Consider the following 19,899-nt stretch of genomic DNA (forward strand, 5'->3'; position numbering starts at 1 on the left):
AGGATCTGAGTAGAATAGATTACTATTGATTAAATGTGATGAATAGGAATTGGGTTCAAATGGTCACTAAATGGGAAAAGGAGAAGAGGTTGGGCCTACCCACTTGTAAAGTCCTTAATAAACTTTTTATTTTGTAAGGTTTTTAAGGATTAAGCTCACAGATATTCATGTGACATCTAAAATATTAGAAAATATCTAAAGTCAACACATGTCTAAAACTAATTATAGCATAGTTAATCCTTCCAAAAAGATTTATATATTCTCCCCGTGCTGAGAGTCTGTTGTTAATCCCTCAGCCTCTGGAATCCAACCAACCTGGTTTGAACCTGACCTCCCCCAGCTGCTGTGAGGATGAAACAGCAAAATGTGTGGGCACCTCTTAGTTTGGTATACAGTAACCATTCAATAAATCTTTGTGGTTTTGGTATTATTGTGGTTGTTACTAAAATATAGCCAATAAGCCAAAATTGCTAATTGCAAGGCCATGGGGCTCTAGTGCAACATGTTAACCTATGAAGTCTATAGTGTGATGCTTTTTATGTTTTCCAAAACCTGTTTCCCACTGAATTTTCTTTTTTTTAATGTTTTCTCATTGTGTATCAAAAAAAGCATCCTCTGCCACCTAGTGGCTCCTTACGACCAGTCAAGAAAAACATAAAAGACACCAAACAACCCCCCCACCCCAAAGCAAGCCAAAAACCTCACCATACTTATTTTAAACTAAGGAATCATGCTGTAGATTTTCAAAAGAAACAATATCTAATAGGAAAAAAACTGCTTAAATTTAAAATATTGAAATATTATTTTTTTCTCCAAAATATTTTATCAGTCAAATTGCATTTGAATATTTAATTCTAACAGCATTTCTGCAGAATGACTAGTAGCCCTTATGGCTTTTATGCCACATTTAAATTCCTTGGTTTCTTCATGGCATAGGTGGTACATAAACATAAGGATTTTATCTGCCATGCTTTTATTTTATTTTATTTTAAAGATTGTATTTATTTGAGAGAGAGAGAGGTAGCAAGAGAGAGCATGAGAGGGGGGAGAGGGAGAAGCAGGCTCCCCGCTGAGCAGGGAGCCCGACGTGGAGCTCGATCCCAGGGTCCTGAGAAGAAGGCAGATGCTTAACTGACTGAGCCACCCAGGCGCCCCTCTGCCATGCTTTTAAAATATAAATATCACAAATGCTGATTTAAAAAAAATGTGGGATGCTCAGGGACCTTCTATTTCTGTTTCTTAACTTGGGGGTAAGAAAATGTTTATTTTATTATTCTTTAAACTAAATATATATGTGTTATGTAAAAATGATAGTTCATTGGGCAAAAGAGGCGAAAAGGGTCATCTAGGCAGAGGGGACACTGGATGCAAAGGCCAGTTATGCGTAATACCAGGTTTTGGAAACCGCAAGTCATTCTACATATGTGGGCTACAAGGTTCAAGGTGAAAGGTATGGGTAAAAAAGTGGGTGGGGCCTGATTCCCAAAAGCCTGGAATGTGAGGTATCTTGACTTTAACCTGTGGGATATTAGGAGCCATCATAGAACTTTACAGCAGAAAATATTGTAAGGATAAAAGCTACCACTAAATAATCACCTCCTATGTGCCAGACCCCTTTTGTTCTAAAATTATCTCAGTCTTTACAATAACCCCTGAAACTCTCCCCCCTCATTTTACCTACTGGAAAACCGACGCTCCTAGAAGTTAAGTCACTTCGTTGAGGTCACACAGCCAATAAGTGAAGGAGCCTGAATTCAGAGACGATCTATCTCTAAAGCATGACTCCATCCGGTAAACTAGAAGGCCAATGCCATGCTTCCTGACATGGTCACATTTGTTTTAGGACATTACGTGGCATTCTCTTCTTTTGATTGACTTTTTGAGAATTAGGGAACATACTTTGGGGCTGGGGACTGTCTCTTCAAATGTTTTTGTCTAGCACTGTGCACAGTGAGTATTCACCTGCTTGCTGAATGATTCAACTCTGAGTCCAGAAAGGGTGGGTGGAAGACACTGAAGTGAAGCATTCTTAGATGGAACTGCATTTTCCTAAACGCTCGAGGAAGCATTTTGAACAATCTTCCTAGATTTTCTAGACTACCCTATATTAATAAATAACATGTATTGAGCATGGATTTTATATATTAGCTCATGTAAGCCTCACAATGACCCAAGAATGAGGCAAGAGAGATTATATCACTTGCCTAAGGTCTCAGGTTATTAACTGGTAGAGGCAGGATTCAAAGCCAGGGCATCTGACTTTAGAACCCTCACTCTTAAGTGTTTTGCTCTGCAGTCCCCACTGTGCTAGACTGCCTCTCAGTGAAGACTGCTGTACTCAATATGATTTAGCAGGATGGTCACCTCCTAGGATGACAGTGGAGATATGTGCAGCCTGCAAGCTGCACAGAGGGAACAAGAGATGTCCCTGGCCTGCCACTGTGCTCTGGGGCCTCCAGCCAAGGGCTGAGTGGGGCTCAAATTCAGCCTGTGCTTTGTTGGCAAAGCCATGTGCCCTGGCTATTGTCCACACCAAATCAGGTCCCCTGCAGGGTTCCTTTGCCAGGACAAAAGTTTGCCTTTTCCTAATTAACATGAATGCACAATATAGGCAAGCAGCCCTGCATGGTGATCTGATTTGCTAGAGACAGCGAGGATAGATGAAGGGGATAGTGAGTGTGCGAAAGAAATCACTAAGCTTCTAGGACAACTCCCAGGTCAAAGAGTCATAAAACACGATTCTCTGCTTCAGAGTTTGGCCAAGAAAGATCCAGAGCATTACCCAATCACTAAAGACTCTTTTAAGAGTCAAATCTTAAATGAACGTAAAATTATCTGTTCATAACAGACTCATTTGTTCTAAGGAAAGTCTGCTTATTTGCGGGGGGTGGGGGGAGAGGGGATGGGGAAGACCAATTCTCAGGCAAGGTCATCTAAAAAAAAGTCACATATAGGAGACAAATCCTCCCCTTGCACTTCCCAGTTTCATTACTTGTCAAATCATTTCAACTATACCTACACAATTACAGCTTTGCCTTAAAAGTATTACAACATATTCTCTATAAATAACAAAGGAATTTGAAAACTGTGAAGTACATATATATGTGAGAGACTAGGATGGTCACGGGATGATGGGAGGGATGCTGATGATGATGAAGTTGAAGTCTGCTAAGATTTATTGAATTCTCATGATGCAGTGGGTCAAGCAATGTGCTGAGTAACTCATATGCATTATTTAATTTTTAAACAAATATTTTTGGAACACCTACTGTAGTAAGCCGGGCATACTTCTAAACACTAAAATAAGATGGCGAATGAGACACAGTCCTCATGGTAGTGACATACTAATGAAGGAAAGCCACAATAATCAAAATAGGCAAATATATAATATCAAGTAGTGGTAAATGCTAGAAATAGAAAAGTAAAGAAGGATTAAGGGATAAAAGGAATGGTCAGGGAAGGTCTTTGAGGAGGTAACAATTAAGTAGACATCTGAATGAAGTGGGCAAATGATCCATGAAAACATAAGGGAAAAGTGTTCCAGGCAGAGGGACAGCAAGTGCAAAGGCCCCGAGGTAGGAGAGAGCTTAGTGTGTTTGAAGACTAAGGAGACCAGTGGATAGAGTGGAGTGAGGAAGGGAGACAGCAAGAAGAAACGAGATCAGTTGGTGGTGATGCTAGTAGTAGTAGCAGCAATAGTGGTAGTAGCTAAGTCAGTTGCAGGTAGGTCAGGATCTGGTAGACCAGTTGAATTTCTAAGTCTGAAGATTTTGAGTTGGGAAATGACATGATCTGATAGAAAGGATTATTCTGTGGACATTAACTCATTTAATGCTTACAGCAAACCTATGAGGTGAATCTATCATTTCCACACAACAGATGAGGAAACAGAGGATTGGAAAGTATAAGTATGTAGTGCAATTAAAATTGGAATACTGGTCTGTCTGACTCCAGAACCAGGTTCTTAGCCACCAGACCTAAGCTATCATGACCATTAAAATGGAGCTGTTAGGTGTAGTGGCCAGCCTCCAAGATGTCCCCCAGGAATCCTTGCCTGTTTGTATCATACTCTCGTGTGGTCCTTTCCCACAATGAACAGGTCTGACCTTTAGGACCAATAGGATGTTGTGGAAGTGACCAACAGTGAGCTGCCTCTGAGGCTGGGTCATAAAAGACATCACTGCTTCTGCCTTGCTTTCTTGGATGGCTCACTCTGGAGGAAGCTGGTCATGAAAACCTCAAGTGGCTTATGGAGAGGGCTTCGTGGAAAGGTGCTGAAGCCTCCCACCAGCCAGCATCTCCCACATGTTAGCCACATGAAAGCCACTTTGGGAGTGTATCCTCCAGCACCATTTAAACCTTCAGATGAATGTCCCTCGATCAACATCTTCTAAGCAACCTCAGAAAGACTCTAAGCCAGAACCACCAGAAATTAAGTCATTCCTGAAGTCCTGACACACAGAAACTGTGAGAGAGAGTCGTAGGATCAAGCCCTGTGTTGAGTTCCATGCTTAGCACGAAGTCTGCTTGAGATTCTCTCCCTCTCCTTCTGCCCCTCCCCACCCCTGCTGTGCACTCACACTTTCTCTCTCTCCCTCTCACTAAAATAAGTAAATAGAATTTAAACAAAACAAAACAAAAACCAACAGCATATTGACTTGCTCCTTTTAATTTTTTAAAATGACTGCCCTAGTCTGCTTAGGCTGCTACAAGAAAATACCATAGCCTTGGTGGCTTAAACAACAGACATTTATTTCTCACAGTTTTGAAGGCTGGAGAGTCTAAGATCAAGTTGTAGAAACTTTTGGTTCTTGATGAGGACCCTCTTCCTCATTTACAGATGCCTGCCTTCTTGCTGTGTCCTCACATGGCAGAGAAAACCAGCTCTGGTGTCTCTTCCTCTTCTTATAAAAGCACTCATCTTATCATCAGGATTCCATTCTCATGAACTTACCTAAACCAAATGATCTCCCAATGACCCTACCTCTTAATACCATTGCATGGGGGCTTAGGGCTTCAACATAAGAACTTTGGAGAGATACAAGCACTTAGTCCACAACAAAAATTAAGAGGTCATTTTCTATAATTGCTGAATTTCAGAGAGATACTTAAGTGTAAGTGTGGTATATCAGTATACATATATAAAACTTGATATTTAACCTACTATAATTAATGTAATAGGTAAATATAAGTTAGTATGCAATGTTGCTCTGTATTAACTGCCAATTCTCCTGGGCAGGGAAACTGACATCCGTGGTGTGCTCAGATAACCATCTCTGTCCAGGTCCAGTTCAAGCATCTCTTGTTGTCCTGACTCTATCATTTATGATCCTTTCTCTGCCCTCGCCATCTGTGCAGGAAGAGCTGCTACAGTGTCAAAGATTTCAATGCTAAGTGAACACACTTCTCTTTCTTCTTTTGAAATTGATCAGACTTCAAAATTTAAGTCTGGTGTCTATGGCTTTAGCTTTCCTTGTGCCTTATGAACATCTGCAATAATATATATCTTAAAGCTAATCTCGAGCTACAAATCCCCTCTAACTTGCCAAGTTATTACGTCAGTGATGATAATCCTTCAGATGGCCAAATCTTCATTTAACTCTAACTTAGGGTTTCACGTGATAGTGTCCCTTTGAACATTTGGAATTTTCTCTAGTTTCATTTAAACATTTTATGCATGAATGAGGACATTATAAAATATTTAATATGCTTCTTTAAAGTTAAATTTTAAAGTCAACCTCATAAATTTAGAATGGTCCTCACTTTTGCCTTTCTGCATCTAGATGGGAAAGGAGAATAATTAATCTTCCTAATCTTGGCTTAGAGAGCTGTGAGACCATCTAAGGATGTTATCTCACAGTGTAGTTGTCAGAGAGTTTAGCTAAGCTACTCTATAATATTGCTGCTTGGGCATCTTTTGGGGTGGTGAGGCAGCCTACAGGGGCCTCGAGCTGACACTAGGCCTCCTGTGAGCGTATGCCCTAGATAATAGCTCATTGAGTCATAAGTAAACGTAAGTTCCCTCATTGGCCCTTGTGATAAACAATCCCCCACCCTCTTCCCAGGACTTCCACTATTTGCACCCCCTTAGATAAAAACCCTGTGAAATTTACCAAAACCCTGCTTTTTCTGGTGTGAGTTGACCAGGAACCCCAAAGCACTCTACCCACTGACTCTCAAGGCATACTGTGTTCTTCTTCCAGGACTTGTGAGTAATAAACTCTATTTTAATTTCCCTTGTGGTCTTTTATTAAACTGCAACTTGCCATCTGATAACCCAGAGCTCTAAGAACAGTATTAATTTAACAAAGTCACAATAAGTGGCTATACTAATATCAGACAAAATAGACTATAAAACAAAGTTACGAGATATAGAGGGAAATTTTATAATAATAAAAGAGCCAATCCATCAGAAATGTGTAACAATTATAAAAATATATACAGCAGAGCTCTAAAATACATGAAACACAAACTGTCAGAATTGAAGAAAGAAATAGTTCAACAATAAGAGTTGGAGACTTCAGTACCCTATTTTCAATAATGGATAGAACACTTAGGCAGAAGATCAGCAAGGAATTAAAAGACTTAAACACTATACACCACCTAACCTAATAGACATCTATAGAGCACTCACCTAACAATAGAAGAATGCAAATTCTTCTCAAGGGCTGGAATATTCTGTGGACTAGACCATATGCTAGGCTATAAACCGAATGCTCTTTGATGATAACAGAATGAAATTAGAAATTAATAACAGAAAGGAATTCTGGAAATTCAAAAATATGTGGAAATAACACACTTTTAAGTAACCAATGGACAAAGAAGATGTTAGGATAATTAGTAAATACCTTGACATCAATGAAATGATGACATAACATGATAAAAGTTAGGGGATGCAGCTAACGCAGTGTTTAGAGGGTAACTTAGGGGTTCAATACCAACATTAGAGGATAACTTAGGGGTTCAATACCAACATTAGAAAAAGCAGAAATATCTCAAATCAATAACCAAATCTTCCCCCTTAAAATACTGTAGAGGGAGGGGGGAAGAAAACTAAATCCAAAGATGCAAAAGGAAGGAAATAATGGAAGAGAGGGAATTTTTTAAAAATAGAGAAAACCAATGAAACTAAAAGATGGTTCTTTGAAAAGATCAATAAAATTGACAAACCTTTAGCTAAACTGACCAAGAAAAAGGAGAAAAAACTCACATTATTAAATTATGAATTAGTAAAATTAGGAATGAAAGAAGAGACATTAATATTGACCTTACAGATATAAAAAGGATTATAATGGGATACTATGAACTACCGTAGGCCAACAAATTAGATGATTTATATGAAATAGACATATTCCTAGAAAGATACAAACTCCCCAACTGACATAAGAAAAAGGAGAAAATCTGAATAGATCTATAACAAAAGATTGGATTAGTAATTTAAAAACTACCCACAAAGCAAAGCCCAGGCCTAGATGACTCCACTGTTGAATTCCACCAAACATTTAAAGAATTAGTAGAATTCTTCATATACTCTTCCAAAACATAGAAAAGGATGGAACACTTTCTACTTCATTTTACCAGGCTAGTATTATTCTGATATCAAAACCAGAGAAAGACATCATAAGAAAAGAAAACTACAGGTCAATATCTCTTATGAATATAGATGCAAAAGTCCTCAATAAAATACTAACAAATGAAACTAGCAATATAGAAAAAGAAATAAACACCATAACCAAGTGGGGCTTATATCAGGAATGCAAGGTTGGCTTAAATCAGTTAATACAATACACTATATCAATAGAATAAAAGACAGAAACCATTGATCATCTCAATAAATGCAGAAAAACCACGTGACAGAATTCAATATTCCTTCATGATAAAAATACACAACCACCTAGGAATAGAAGGAAATCTCTTCAAGCTAATAAAGGACATTTGTGAAAAACCCAAACTCTCATTATACTTAATGATGAAAACTGAATGCTTTCCTCCTAAGAATAGTAACAAGACAAAGTTCTCTAGACTTGCCACTTCTGTTCAACATTGTACCAGAGGTCTAGCCAGCGAAATTAGATAGGAAAATTAAATAAAAGTCATCTAGATTGGAAAAAAAGAAGTAAAACCATCTCTACCTTTAGATCACATAATCTTATATACAAAAAAAAATCCTAAGAAATCCACTAAAAAGTATTAGAATTAATAAACATATCCAGCAAAATTGCATGATACAAGATAAATATAAATTCTATTGTATTTCTATACAGCTGCAATGAACAAATCAAAAATGAAATTAAGAAAACAAGTGCATTAATATTAGCACCAAAAAGAATAAATACTTAAGAGTAAATTTAATAAAAGTGCAAAGTTTGTAATTTGAAAACTATAAAATTTTGTTGAAAAAAATTAAGACATAAATCAATGGAAAGACCTCCCATATTCATAGACTAGAAGGCTCAATATTGTTAAAAGGGCAATACTCCCCAAATTGATCTACAGATTTCATGTAGTTTCTTACAAAATTCCAGCTTGCTTTTTTATAGAAATCAACAAACTGATTTAAAAATTTATATGGAAATTCAAGGGTCCCAGAATAGCTAAAACGATCTTAAAAAAGAACATAGTTGGAAGACTCACACTTCCTGATTTCAAAACTATAGTAATGAAGACAGGGTGGTAATGGCATCAAGGGAGACATATAGATCAATAAAACAGAACTGAAAATTCAGGGGAAAAATAAAAAAACAACCTCATACATTTATGACCAACTGATTTCTGACAGAGTTGCCAAGACCATTCAATGGTGAAAGAATAGTCTTTCCTCCCTGCTCAGCGGGGAGTCTGTTTCTCCCTCTCCCTCTGTGATTTCTCTCACTCTTGCTCTCTCTCAAATAAATAAAATCTTAAAAAAAAAAAAAGAAAGAAAGAATAGTCTTTTCAACAAATGGTGTTGGGACAACTGGATATCCACATGCTACAGAATGAAGTTAGATCTCTTATCCCACACCATATATAAAAATTAACTCAAAATGAATCAAAAATCTAAATGAATGAGCTAAAACTATAAAATCCTTTTTTTTTAAGAGAGGAAGAGAGAGAGGTGGGGGAGGAGCAGAGGGAGAGGAAGAGAGAGAATCTAAAGCAGGCTCCATGTGGAGCCTGACATGGAGCTCAATCCCACAACCCTGAGATCATGACCTGAGCTGAAATCAAGAGTCTGACACTTAACCAACTGAGCCACCCAGGCGCCCCAAACTATAAAATTCTTATATGAAATCTAGGTAACCCTGGATGAGGCAATAGTTTCTTAGATGTTGTATCATAAACACTTTCATTTCAAGGTGGGTGCCCATGAGATATGAGAACATTATGTCCCCACAAAAACTTGTACATGAATGTTCATAGTAGCATTATTCCTAATAGCCAAAGAGAAAAACAAATCAAATGTTCATCAACTGATGAATGGAAACTAAATATGTTCTATTCATGCAATGGAATGTTCTTCAGCAATAAATAGAAATGAAGTACTGATATATGTTACAACACAGGTGAACTTTGAATACATTATGCTAAATGAAAGAAGTTAGTCACAAAAGACCCCGTATTATTGCATTTCTACGAACTATCCAGAGTACACAAAACCATAGAGGCAGAAAGGAGATTGGTGGTGGCTTAGAGCTGGGGAAAGGGGTAGTTGGGTGGAAATGGAGAATGACTGCTAATGAATATGGGGTTTCTGTTTGAGGTGATAAATATTTTCTAAATTTGACTGTGGTGATGGTTGCACAACTCTGTGAATACACTAAAAACCATTAAATTGCACATTTTAAATGGCTGTGCTCTATGATACATGAATTATATATCAATAATGAGATTATTATAAAAAAAAGGGAAAAAAGAAACCCTTCAAGATTCCAGAAGAAAAAAGATGATGGCATATATCAGGGCTGTGACAGTGGGATGAAGAGATAGATTTGAGATGAGTTTAGTTGTTAAAATGAACAGGACTTGATGATTTGGTTGATTGGTTAGGAGGGTTAATTTGATTTTAGTAACTCAAATTTAAGAGTATTTCTTTGAGAGCTTTTGTGGTAAGCCATAGCAGTGAAGTTAGGTCATCAGTGGAGGTCATCAGTGGCTCCTCCCCCTAAGCCTAATGAAATAAACCAAAACAGTGCAAAACTAGCTCTCAGAGGAAGAGAACTGCTCTAGCCTGGGATAAGTCTTCAGCTACATTGTGACAGTAAAGCTGCACCAGTTGTTAAAATATTGAAATACTTGGTCAGTAAATAGCTGCTGCCTGGAGCCCAGTGGGAGGCTCCATCACCGGGCTTGATCCCAGGACCCTGAGATCATGACCTGAGCTGCATGCAGATGCTTGACTGAGCCACCCAGACGCCCCCATGTATGTGTTTTTTTTTTAAGGAATAGTTTATGTGCATAGAAAAAGTCTGAAAGCATACAAAAGAAAATGTTAATAGCAGTTGCCTACAGGGTGCAAATTCTCACAGGAGATGGGAAAAGATTTTAGAGGGTATTTCTTTTCACTTTACAGTCTTTGGTACTTTGCACATTTTAGTCATAAGTGCATTTTTTTGTAATATGAAAAATTCCCTTAAAATGAAATTTTAATAAATTATCTTGAATGACTTACAGCTTACAAAGAATACTCATTTTGAATTCTTAATCTCAGGAAACAAACTGAGGGTTGCTGGAGTAGTAGGGGGTGGGAGGGATGGGGTGGCTGTGTGATAGACATTGGGGAGGGTATGTGCTATGGTGAGCACTGTGAATTGTGTAAGACTGATGAATCACAGACCTGTACCCCGAAACAAATAATACATTATATGTTTAAAAAAAAAGAAAGAAGATAGTGGGAAGGGAAAATTGGAAAGACTATGGACTCTGAGAAACAAACTGAGGGTTTTAGAGGGGAGGGGGGTGGGGGGATGGGTTAGCCCAGTGGGTGATGGGTATTAAGGAGGGCATGTATTGAATGGAGCACTGGGTGTTATACACAAACAATGAATCATGGAACACTACATCAAAAACTAATGATGTACAGTATGGTGACTAACATAATAAAATAAGAAAAAAAAAAAAGATTATTACCCTCCAAAAAAAAGAATACTCATTTTATCCTCTTATCAACCCTGTGGATATAAACAGCAGGTATTTTCTCTATATTACACATAAGAATATAGTTACATTCTTTCTTAATACAGCTCATACATTATAGTAAAAGCATGGCATATCTATAATTATGGTTTTCCTCATTCATTCAACAAATATTTATTGAGCATTTATTATGTACTAAGTTCTTTTTTAAATTTTTTTTTTTTTAAGATTTTATTTATTTGCGAGAGAGACCATGAGAGACAGAGAGCATGAGAGGGAGGGTCAGAGGGAGAAGCAGACTCCCTGCTGAGCAGGGAGCCTGATGTGGGACTCGATCCCGGGACTCCAGGATCATGACCTGAGCCGAAGGCAGTCGCTTAACCAACTGAGCCACCCAGGCGCCCCTATTATGTACTAAGTTCTAATAGTGGCTAGGCACTATACCTTAGAGATTATAGTAGTGAACAAAATAGAGAAGTTTTCCACTGTCATGAAACTTATATTCTTATTTTTTTTAAGATTTTATTTTTTTATTTATTTGAGAGAGAGGGAGCATGAGCGTGGGGGGGAGGGGAAGAGTAGAGGGAGCAGGACAAGCAGACTCCGTGCTGAGTGTAGAGCTGGATGTGGGGCTCCATCCCACAACCCTGAGATCATGACCCGAGCTCAAGAGTCAGTTGCTCAACCGAATGAGCGACGCAGGCACCCCGAAACTTATATTTTTATTGAGTGAGGAAAGAAATCAGATCAGAAACAAGGACATCAGTTTAATATTATGCACAGCTTTAGAGTAGACTAAGATGGATAATATGACTTTTAAGAGGTAACATTTGAAATCAATGACAAAATGGAGTGATACGAAGACCAGTGGGTAAGTAGTCTAGGCAGAGGGAACGTCAATGCCAATTCTCTAAAGTGGGAATGAGTTTGGCATCTTCAGGGAACCACTGGGGTAAGGAGGAGGAGGGCAAGTACTACATGAGGGAGTAGTTAGGCAGGTTTCAGATCATGTAGGACTTCTTAAGTGATAGTAAGGAGTTTAAGAAGTTTGGATTTAATTTTAAGTAAAGTGGGAAGCATTTGGAAAGCTTTAAAGAGAAATGGCTTGATCTTATTTAGAGAAGTAAGAGAGGACACAGGGAGATCAGTTAGGAATCTATTATCGTAGTAGAGGCAAGAGATGATAGAACTGTGGACTAGGGTGTTGGCTGTGGAGATGGAAATTAGTGGTCAGATTCAGGCTATGTTTTGGAGGTTGAGTTTTTGGGACTTGCTGATGGAGTACATGAGGGAGGGTGAAGAGAGAAAGCAACAAAGAATTAAAATGAAAATTTGTGTCTTGAGCAACCTGATGGACCTTGGGGCTCTTTTCTGAGAGGAAAGACTAGGCGAGGGAGAATCAAGAATTTTATTTTTTGGCCACGTTATGTTTAAACTGCCTATTTGATATCCAAGAGATGTCCAGCAAAGAGTTGAATACATATGTCCCAATTTTCCAGAAGGGTCAGAATGGGAATGACAGGTATACAGCCAGATTGAGGTTACCTGGAGGAGTGTGTGGATACAGAGAGAGGGAAGGGCCAGTACAGCATCCTGGGTCAAGCCGATGTCTAGAAATCACATACAGGAGGACCAGCCAAGAAGCAGCACCTAGTGAGGAAGGAGAAAAAACAATCAAGTGAGGCTCACCTGAAGGCAAGAGAGTAAAGCAGCTTCACGGAGGTAGAATGCTGCTGGCCAGTGGAGTAAGATGAATACTGAGAAGAAACAATTAGCTTTGTTAACATGCAGATCACTAGTGTCCTCGAAAGAGCCTTTCAGAGGAGGGAGGGGTGAGCAAGTCAGCCAACTGGAGTGAGTTTAGGAGAGAATGTGAGGTGAGGAGACGTAATGGCAACCACTATCGTTTGACTAATACTTTCTAGAGACAGTGCACATTTTGGTTTGCATTTGCATTTACAAATGCTTGAGAGAAAAAAATCTCAAATATTTGTTATAAGCCTATGTGTTTTGTTCCCATGTTGAATTTCAGATCTCACATCTCTGTAACTACTACATTTAAAAGCAAACTGAGGGACAACATACATCCTAAAGTGCATAAAGTGCACTAATCTCAACATGTACAGCTTGATGTTTTTTTTTTTTTAAGATTTTATTTATTTGACAGAAGGAACACAAGCAGAGGGAGAGAGAGGGAGAAGCAGGCTTCCCACTGAGCAGGGAGCCCGATTCGGGGCTCCATCCCAGGACCCGAGGATCATGACCCCGGCGGAAGGCAGCCGCTTAACCGACTGAGCCACCCAGGCGTCCCTTGATGGTTTTTTTATATGTGTACGCTCGTGTAACCAACTGTTCAGACCAAGATAAAGAATGTGAAAAGCATCCCTTAAGGTTCCCTTGTGCACCTTTCCAGTCTATAATCCCCCATTAGTAAACCAATATTCTGATTTACATAAACATTCATTAGCTTTACTGCAAAAATTTTCAAAACAAACAAATGAAAACTCTAAAGGGCAGTTAACTGGAAATTGCTTTTGTGTAAACTTACCAATTGGCCTAAGTATGAATACCAATTATTTGGCGCCAAAATTCTGAAGCAATTTTGAAGCCAGTCATCTCCGAAGCCCCGCCCCACTTCCTACGCCACGCCCCCTGTTTGCTCTTCTCCTTCCCAAAAGTACTGGGGCTCACCAGGCGGTGGGAAGAGACCGCTTTTCTGTCATGCGCACTAGGGATAGGCGCGCTTCCCTCTTTTCCACAAACCAACTCACTAGGACCCGGCCTCGTCATGCGCATTGAGAGTTCCCAGGAGCGCGCGGTAAGGCGCATGAGCAGATAAGCTCTCGAGGGCGGAAGTGAGCAGCGGCTGCGCGGAGGTTGGGGCCGCCGCGCTTGCTGTGGGGTGGGCAAGCTGCAGAAATGACGCCCCCCGGGAGTCGCGTGGTTCCAGTGGCAGTGTTGCTGCTTTTGCTTTGGGGGGCTCCCTGGATCCACGGGCGGCGGAGCGACGTGCGCATCATCACGGACGAGAACTGGAAAGAGTTGCTGGAAGGAGAGTGGATGATAGAATTGTGAGTGTGGGGGGCGGTTGTCTCGGGTCCCCTCGGTGGGCCGGAAAGTCCGTGTCTTAGATCCAAGTCTGGACACCCGACTTCACCTCCATTTACCACCTCCTGCGGGTCCCAGGTTCGCCAGTACTCCACTCCGAGCCGTGGAGCCGGCGCCCCTGACTCCTCGGGATCCCTAAACTCCTCTTCGGATCAGCTTGGTCCCACCCCCTCCTCGTTTCTTATCGGGAAATATTAAGTTTCTTCTAAAGTGTGTACCCCCAGTTTCGTTTCTAGCGCTGTGGTGCTCGTAAGAGACGGCGTTCAACTTGGAATTCTCTCAACTTTTCATGACTTTGGGGCTGGAGATTGTTCGTCTGACTAGTTTCTATACGTTATCTATTTTAGAATGATCTTTCACAAACTTCTAGACTTACTTTTGACCAAACTTTACAAAACAGGAAATTGAGCAGAACCTCTTCTCCTTTGGTCTAATTATCCTTTAACAGTCCATTTACAGTGTTGGAATTTGAGACTCTTTTATTTTATGGACTGGGTATATTTTTATTTTAGGTGCTGAGTAAATTCAAGTTGGGTTATTGTTAAATTTTCCTTATCTTTTTTTTTTCTTTTCTCTTTCTCTGCATCTCAGTTTTCCTTTGGATGTGTGTTTTTGCAAAGTACTGAATATCTTCGATTGTTACTCTTACATTCAAGTGTTATTGCATTAAAAAATAAAATTAATGTATGACTGTGATTATAAACTCTGAAGACCACCGGGTCATCATTTACTCGTCAGAGGAAATCATATGTCTGTGGTGATTCTGTTATAATGTCTCTTCTGCATGGGTAGAAAATAAACTGCCAGCCTTTGCTTTAGTTGCTAAATTGGTGGTGGTGGTGATGATGGTTGTAGTACTATTGATAATAGTAGGGTTAGTGGTATTAGTAACAAACACCACTATTGAGTGTTAACTGTACTAAACACTGCTAAGCACTTTATATACACTATCCTATTTAATTCTCTACAAATTTTGTAAGATGGGTATTACTTCCCGCATTTTACAAGTGAGAGAAATACCTAAAGGCTTTAATTAATCTGACCTGGTATTGCTATACCGGCTTCCTTTCCGTTTTCGAAGCCTAAGAGTAGGTATGCAATAATTGTTAGAACAGCCCCCTTCTTTAACAGAGTTCAGGTGAGTGTTTTCCTCTATGCTGGGGTTGCCAGTTAATGGATGGAGGTGGATGTCCCTAAAGGAGAGCTCAAAAGGCCAAATCAATAACTCTTGAGTCATAAAATCAAAAAAGGCATAGAATATTTATATGGAGGAAAAGATAGGGGAAAATGTTTATGTAGTATACATATAATCTGTAACTTAGTGAAATGAATTTTCAGGCACTATTGAAGCTATACAGGGGAGAGGAAATATAACCAGAGACAACATTTGGTTTTTATTGTCATGAATAACTTGTTTTAGATTGTGCCAGTAAAATATTCACAGTTTCATGAGTATTAAACAATAGTGATTATGAATTTATATGCAAAATACAGTCAAGTAATACTTAGGAGTTTTTTTTTTTAAACTCGTTTGATCAAACTGTAAAAATACAATGGTCAAAAATTTATTAGGGGATTTGAATTAGAACTTCTCTGTGAAATTAGAATATACTGTAGTACTTTCTCCTTTAGCTTACTGAGTTTGAGGTTAAGACTTAAAAAGGGCCTAAGAAACAAAAGGAACTTGAAAGGGGGATCTAGTACTAGTCTTAATGATAGTCTGCTCTTGTCACAAGTCTGTTATATGCATTACATCCATCCTTATCAGTTTTGTTACAGAGATATTTTCATTGAAATACAATCTCTTGTTAAGGACTTTTCCCTTTTATGTATGGTACTAGTCTTGTTCCACAGTGCCACTTACTTTTAGGAGTTCTATTGTCATAAAATAAGTTCAAATATAATGAAATGTAGAAACTGTACTCTTGTGTTCAAGTACACGCTTTATTCTTCTTGGTTTCATTAAAAAAAAACTGAGGCAAATTAAAAGACGATATGCAATAAAGCGAAGAATAAAATCCTAGGGAGAAGTCAGGGCCTTGAAAGATGCAGAATATCAGAGGAGTAATTAAAAAGCTAATAAACTTACCCATAGATTTGTAAACCTGAGGTCTTAGAAACTGGCTGACCAAGGGCTGGCCAGAGGAATTTTGTTTGGCTTGCCTAATGTTTGTGTCTGGGTTAACTTTTGAGGTAACGTTTTTACATAAAAATGCAGATTTTCAGCTTTTAAATAAGATAGAGCCTGCTTCCTAGCTGTAAATCCCTTCCTGGTGGTCTTGCTGAGTGATTGATGGTGCCCCTCTTAAGCAGGGGCATGCATTTCCTTGTTCAGCTCAGCCCTGGGCACTTCCTATTTTTCTCATTTGTGACTCATGTAGTGCAAAGTATTAAAACTGGTGAACTCCAAATTTGGTTTTGAGGTTTCTGGTTGCCACATATTTGTGGAGAAATTCAATTTTTTTTTTTTTTAAGACTTTATTTTTGAGAGAAAGCGCACATGTGGGGGAGGGGGCAGAGGGAGAAGCCAACTCCCCGCTGCTGAGCAGGGAGCCTGACTCGGGGCTCCATCTCAGGACCCTGGGATGACCTGAGCCGAAGACAGATGCTTAACCGACTGAGCCACCCAGGCACCCTGAGAAATTCAAAGGTTTTTAAAGAGCTGTTTTGCATGTGAACTTACGAACTTATTTTTGTGTCTTAAGAACTTATTTCAGAATTACTTTTCTGTGATCAGCGTTATCAGTTAGTTTTGATTTCCAGAACGTTAGACCCACAGTTAAAACTTTTTCATCTTCACAAAGTTAATCATTTTGCTTTTTGTTTTTGGTATAAAATATTCTTCATAAATTATACACTTAGAATTTTTATCTCCATATGGTCATATTAGATTGCTTAACTTTTTTTGTACTCTGTTTCTTAGTTATGCTCCATGGTGTCCTGCTTGTCAGAATCTTCAACCAGAATGGGAAAGTTTTGCTGAATGGGGAGAAGATCTTGAGGTTAATGTTGCAAAAGTAGATGTCACAGAGCAGCCAGGTACTGTAAGTCTGTGGTTAGTCTTTGCAGATTGGGTTCATATATTCATCCTGTTTGCCACATCACTTGGTCTTAACTACCTTTTATTAGGTTTTGAAAACATAACTGTCTGTAGTACTTAAGCTGACCCACCCACCTCTCTGATGAGGGATCCTTGTGCAGTGGCTGCAGAAAGCAGATTCCGTGGTTGTATATGCAACTCATTCCTTTTATGTGTGGCTCTAAGGGACCTTGGAGACATTGCCCTCTCCCCATTCTTGCCCATTTAACTGCCTCTGATCTTTTTTTCCTTTGTATCCCAGGCCCCAGAATAGCGTGTAAGATGCCTTTGAGAAGTCCTAGAATACTGTGGTTTAGGTGGACATTGGAAAAACCATCATTTGCATCCATACCAAGCTTCAGAATAAGGAGCATGTGGTTGAAGTTCTTTGTAGAGCCAAGGGCACATTCCCTGACCAGCGATCCTGATCTCTTAATTGGGTTTCAAATTTAATATCTATGATTTGAGGACATGCTTTTAATACAAAGACCTCAAGGTTGTGGGGTCAAATATACTCCTGACTTGGCCCCCTGAATAAGTGGCAGGCTCTGTTCTTAAGGATGCTCCTTTCTTAGACCAGCCTCATCTTATGTGTTCTTGGTCACAATAAACCTGGATTTGTTGACTCCGTTCCCACCTCAGATGGTAATAATAGCTAATATTTATTGAGTGCTTACCTAGTACAGATATTGCTCCAGATTTGCATTTATCCTATACAACCTTGTGAGGTAATATCCCCATTTTACAGATAAGAAAACTGAGGCATAGAGAGATTAATCCTTGGTTATATTATTGCCTAACACATGGTTAATAATGTTATTGTTATTGCTCATCTTACGAAAGGTTCAAAATATTTTCCATTTTAACAACATGTTAGACTCTGCCTTTGTTTTTTGAATGTCAAATGCAATTTCATTTGATTTTAGAACTTTCTAAAACTACTGTTATATTGTGCTGCCCCATTACTCATCGCTAGTAGTCTTATCGTCCAGTGGTATAATTGATCAAATGTTAATAAATATATATTCACAGATATCTTCAGTATTCAAGCTTTTACATACTTTTAGTTGAGATAATGTGCAATAGTGTTTATTTTTTAATTTTATTTTACTATGTTATGTTAATCACCATACATTACATCATTAGTTTTTGATGTAGTGTTCCATGATTCATTGTTTGCGTATAACACCCAGTGCTCCATTCAATACGTGCCCTCTTTAATACCCATCACCAGGCTAACCCATCCTCCCACCCCCTTCCCCTCTAGAACCCTCAGTTTGTTTCTCAGAGTCCATAGTCTCTCATGGTTCGTCTCCCCCTCCGATTTTCACCCCCCTTCATTTTTCCCTTCCTACTAAGTGTTGATTTTTTAAAGTTGCTTTCAGTACATAATTGGGATTTTTTTTATTGTTTGTTACAAAGCTCAACTATTTTCAGGTATAATTTCATATGCTTTCCCAGTTAGTATTTAAATACAGAATCAACTTTTAAGTACTGATTGTTGGCTTATATAAAACCTGTTGTGTGTTCTTTCTTGTATTTATTTCTAATCTTTATCATTTTTAGGGCTGAGTGGACGATTTATCATAACTGCTCTTCCTACTATTTATCAGTAAGTATTTGAAGATTCTGTAATTATGGAGAAGGATGCAACATAGTATAATCAGAATAGTAGACCTCTGGCCTGGGTCATGTTTAAAGAGCATTATATTCAGTAAGGCTCATTTTGCTCTTAGCACTATCCTAGGTGTCTTTAGGTAGATGGTTGAGGTATAAAACAGTCCCTGGTTGGGGCGCCTGGGTGGCTCAGTCGTTAAGCGTCTGCCTTGAGCCCAGGTCATGATCTCAGGGTCCTGGGATTGAGCCCCGCATCAGGCTCTCTGCTCCGCGGGAGGCCTGCTTCTCCCTCTCCCACTCCCTCTGCTTGTGTTCTCTCTCTCACTGTGTCTCTCTCTGTCAAATAAATAAATAAAATCTTAAAAAAAAAAATGAAAAATAACAGTCCCTGGTCTCAGAGCTTTGTAATTATTTTGGAGGGTGGTGTTCACATGAAATCGTGTGAAGCCATATAGCATAGTAAATGATTATGAGCCCAGAGTTGTGTTAAGTCCTGTAGAAAGTTTGGTAAGGGAAAAATCACTGGGCTAGTAGGGTGGTTCCTGGAGAATATGGGGATGTAAATGCAACCCTGAATTTTCAAAAGAGTGCAGAAGTAAGCATTCCATCCTTTGAATAATCTCATGAACAGTCATAAATAGGGAAGTTGTATGTTCAAAAATGAACTAAGAAAGGGCTATATAGCTCAGTCTTTGGACAGTAGTAGGTGAAATGATTGAGTGCTAAGTCAGAATGAGCAAGATTATGTAGTCTTCAGTATCAGGTCTTTTAGTTTGAATTTATCTTCTAAATTGGGGATAGGAAGTCTCAAATCTGTACAGGCATACCTCATTTTATTGTGCTTCCCAGATATTGCAGCTTTTTACAGATTAAAGGCTTGTGGCAACCTTGTGTCAAGCGAATCTATCCACCATTTTTCCAACAGCATTTGCTCACTCTGTCTCTCTGTCACATTTTGGTAATTCTTGAGTATTTCAAAC

The 19,899-nt window shown here is 39.0% G+C and overlaps 1 protein-coding gene and 1 non-coding gene across 3 annotated transcripts in view; both read left to right on the forward strand.

Annotated features, from left to right (window-relative positions):
• Positions 1–13,933: 13,933 nt before the first annotated feature.
• TMX1 (thioredoxin related transmembrane protein 1) overlaps positions 13,934–19,899 on the forward strand; it is a 69,668-nt gene continuing 63,702 nt past the window's right edge. The window contains exons 1-3 of one of the 2 annotated variants that reach the window (XM_078053688.1): positions 13,934–14,186; positions 17,147–17,262; positions 18,869–18,914. In XM_078053688.1, the coding sequence (XP_077909814.1) occupies positions 14,035–14,186; positions 17,147–17,262; positions 18,869–18,914 (314 nt within the window). In that variant the 5' untranslated portion in view covers positions 13,934–14,034. The remainder of the gene's footprint in view (positions 14,187–17,146; positions 17,263–18,868; positions 18,915–19,899) is intronic. The other variant, XM_036111156.2, reaches the window with a different exon arrangement.
• Positions 17,372–17,505, forward strand: LOC118547671 (small nucleolar RNA SNORA70). Its single transcript, XR_004923211.1, has one exon. It is a non-coding gene; the product is annotated as a small nucleolar RNA SNORA70 (small nucleolar RNA).

This window comes from Halichoerus grypus, chromosome 8 (assembly GCF_964656455.1).
Source record: "Halichoerus grypus chromosome 8, mHalGry1.hap1.1, whole genome shotgun sequence".
NCBI classification, from domain to species: Eukaryota; Metazoa; Chordata; class Mammalia; order Carnivora; family Phocidae; genus Halichoerus; species Halichoerus grypus.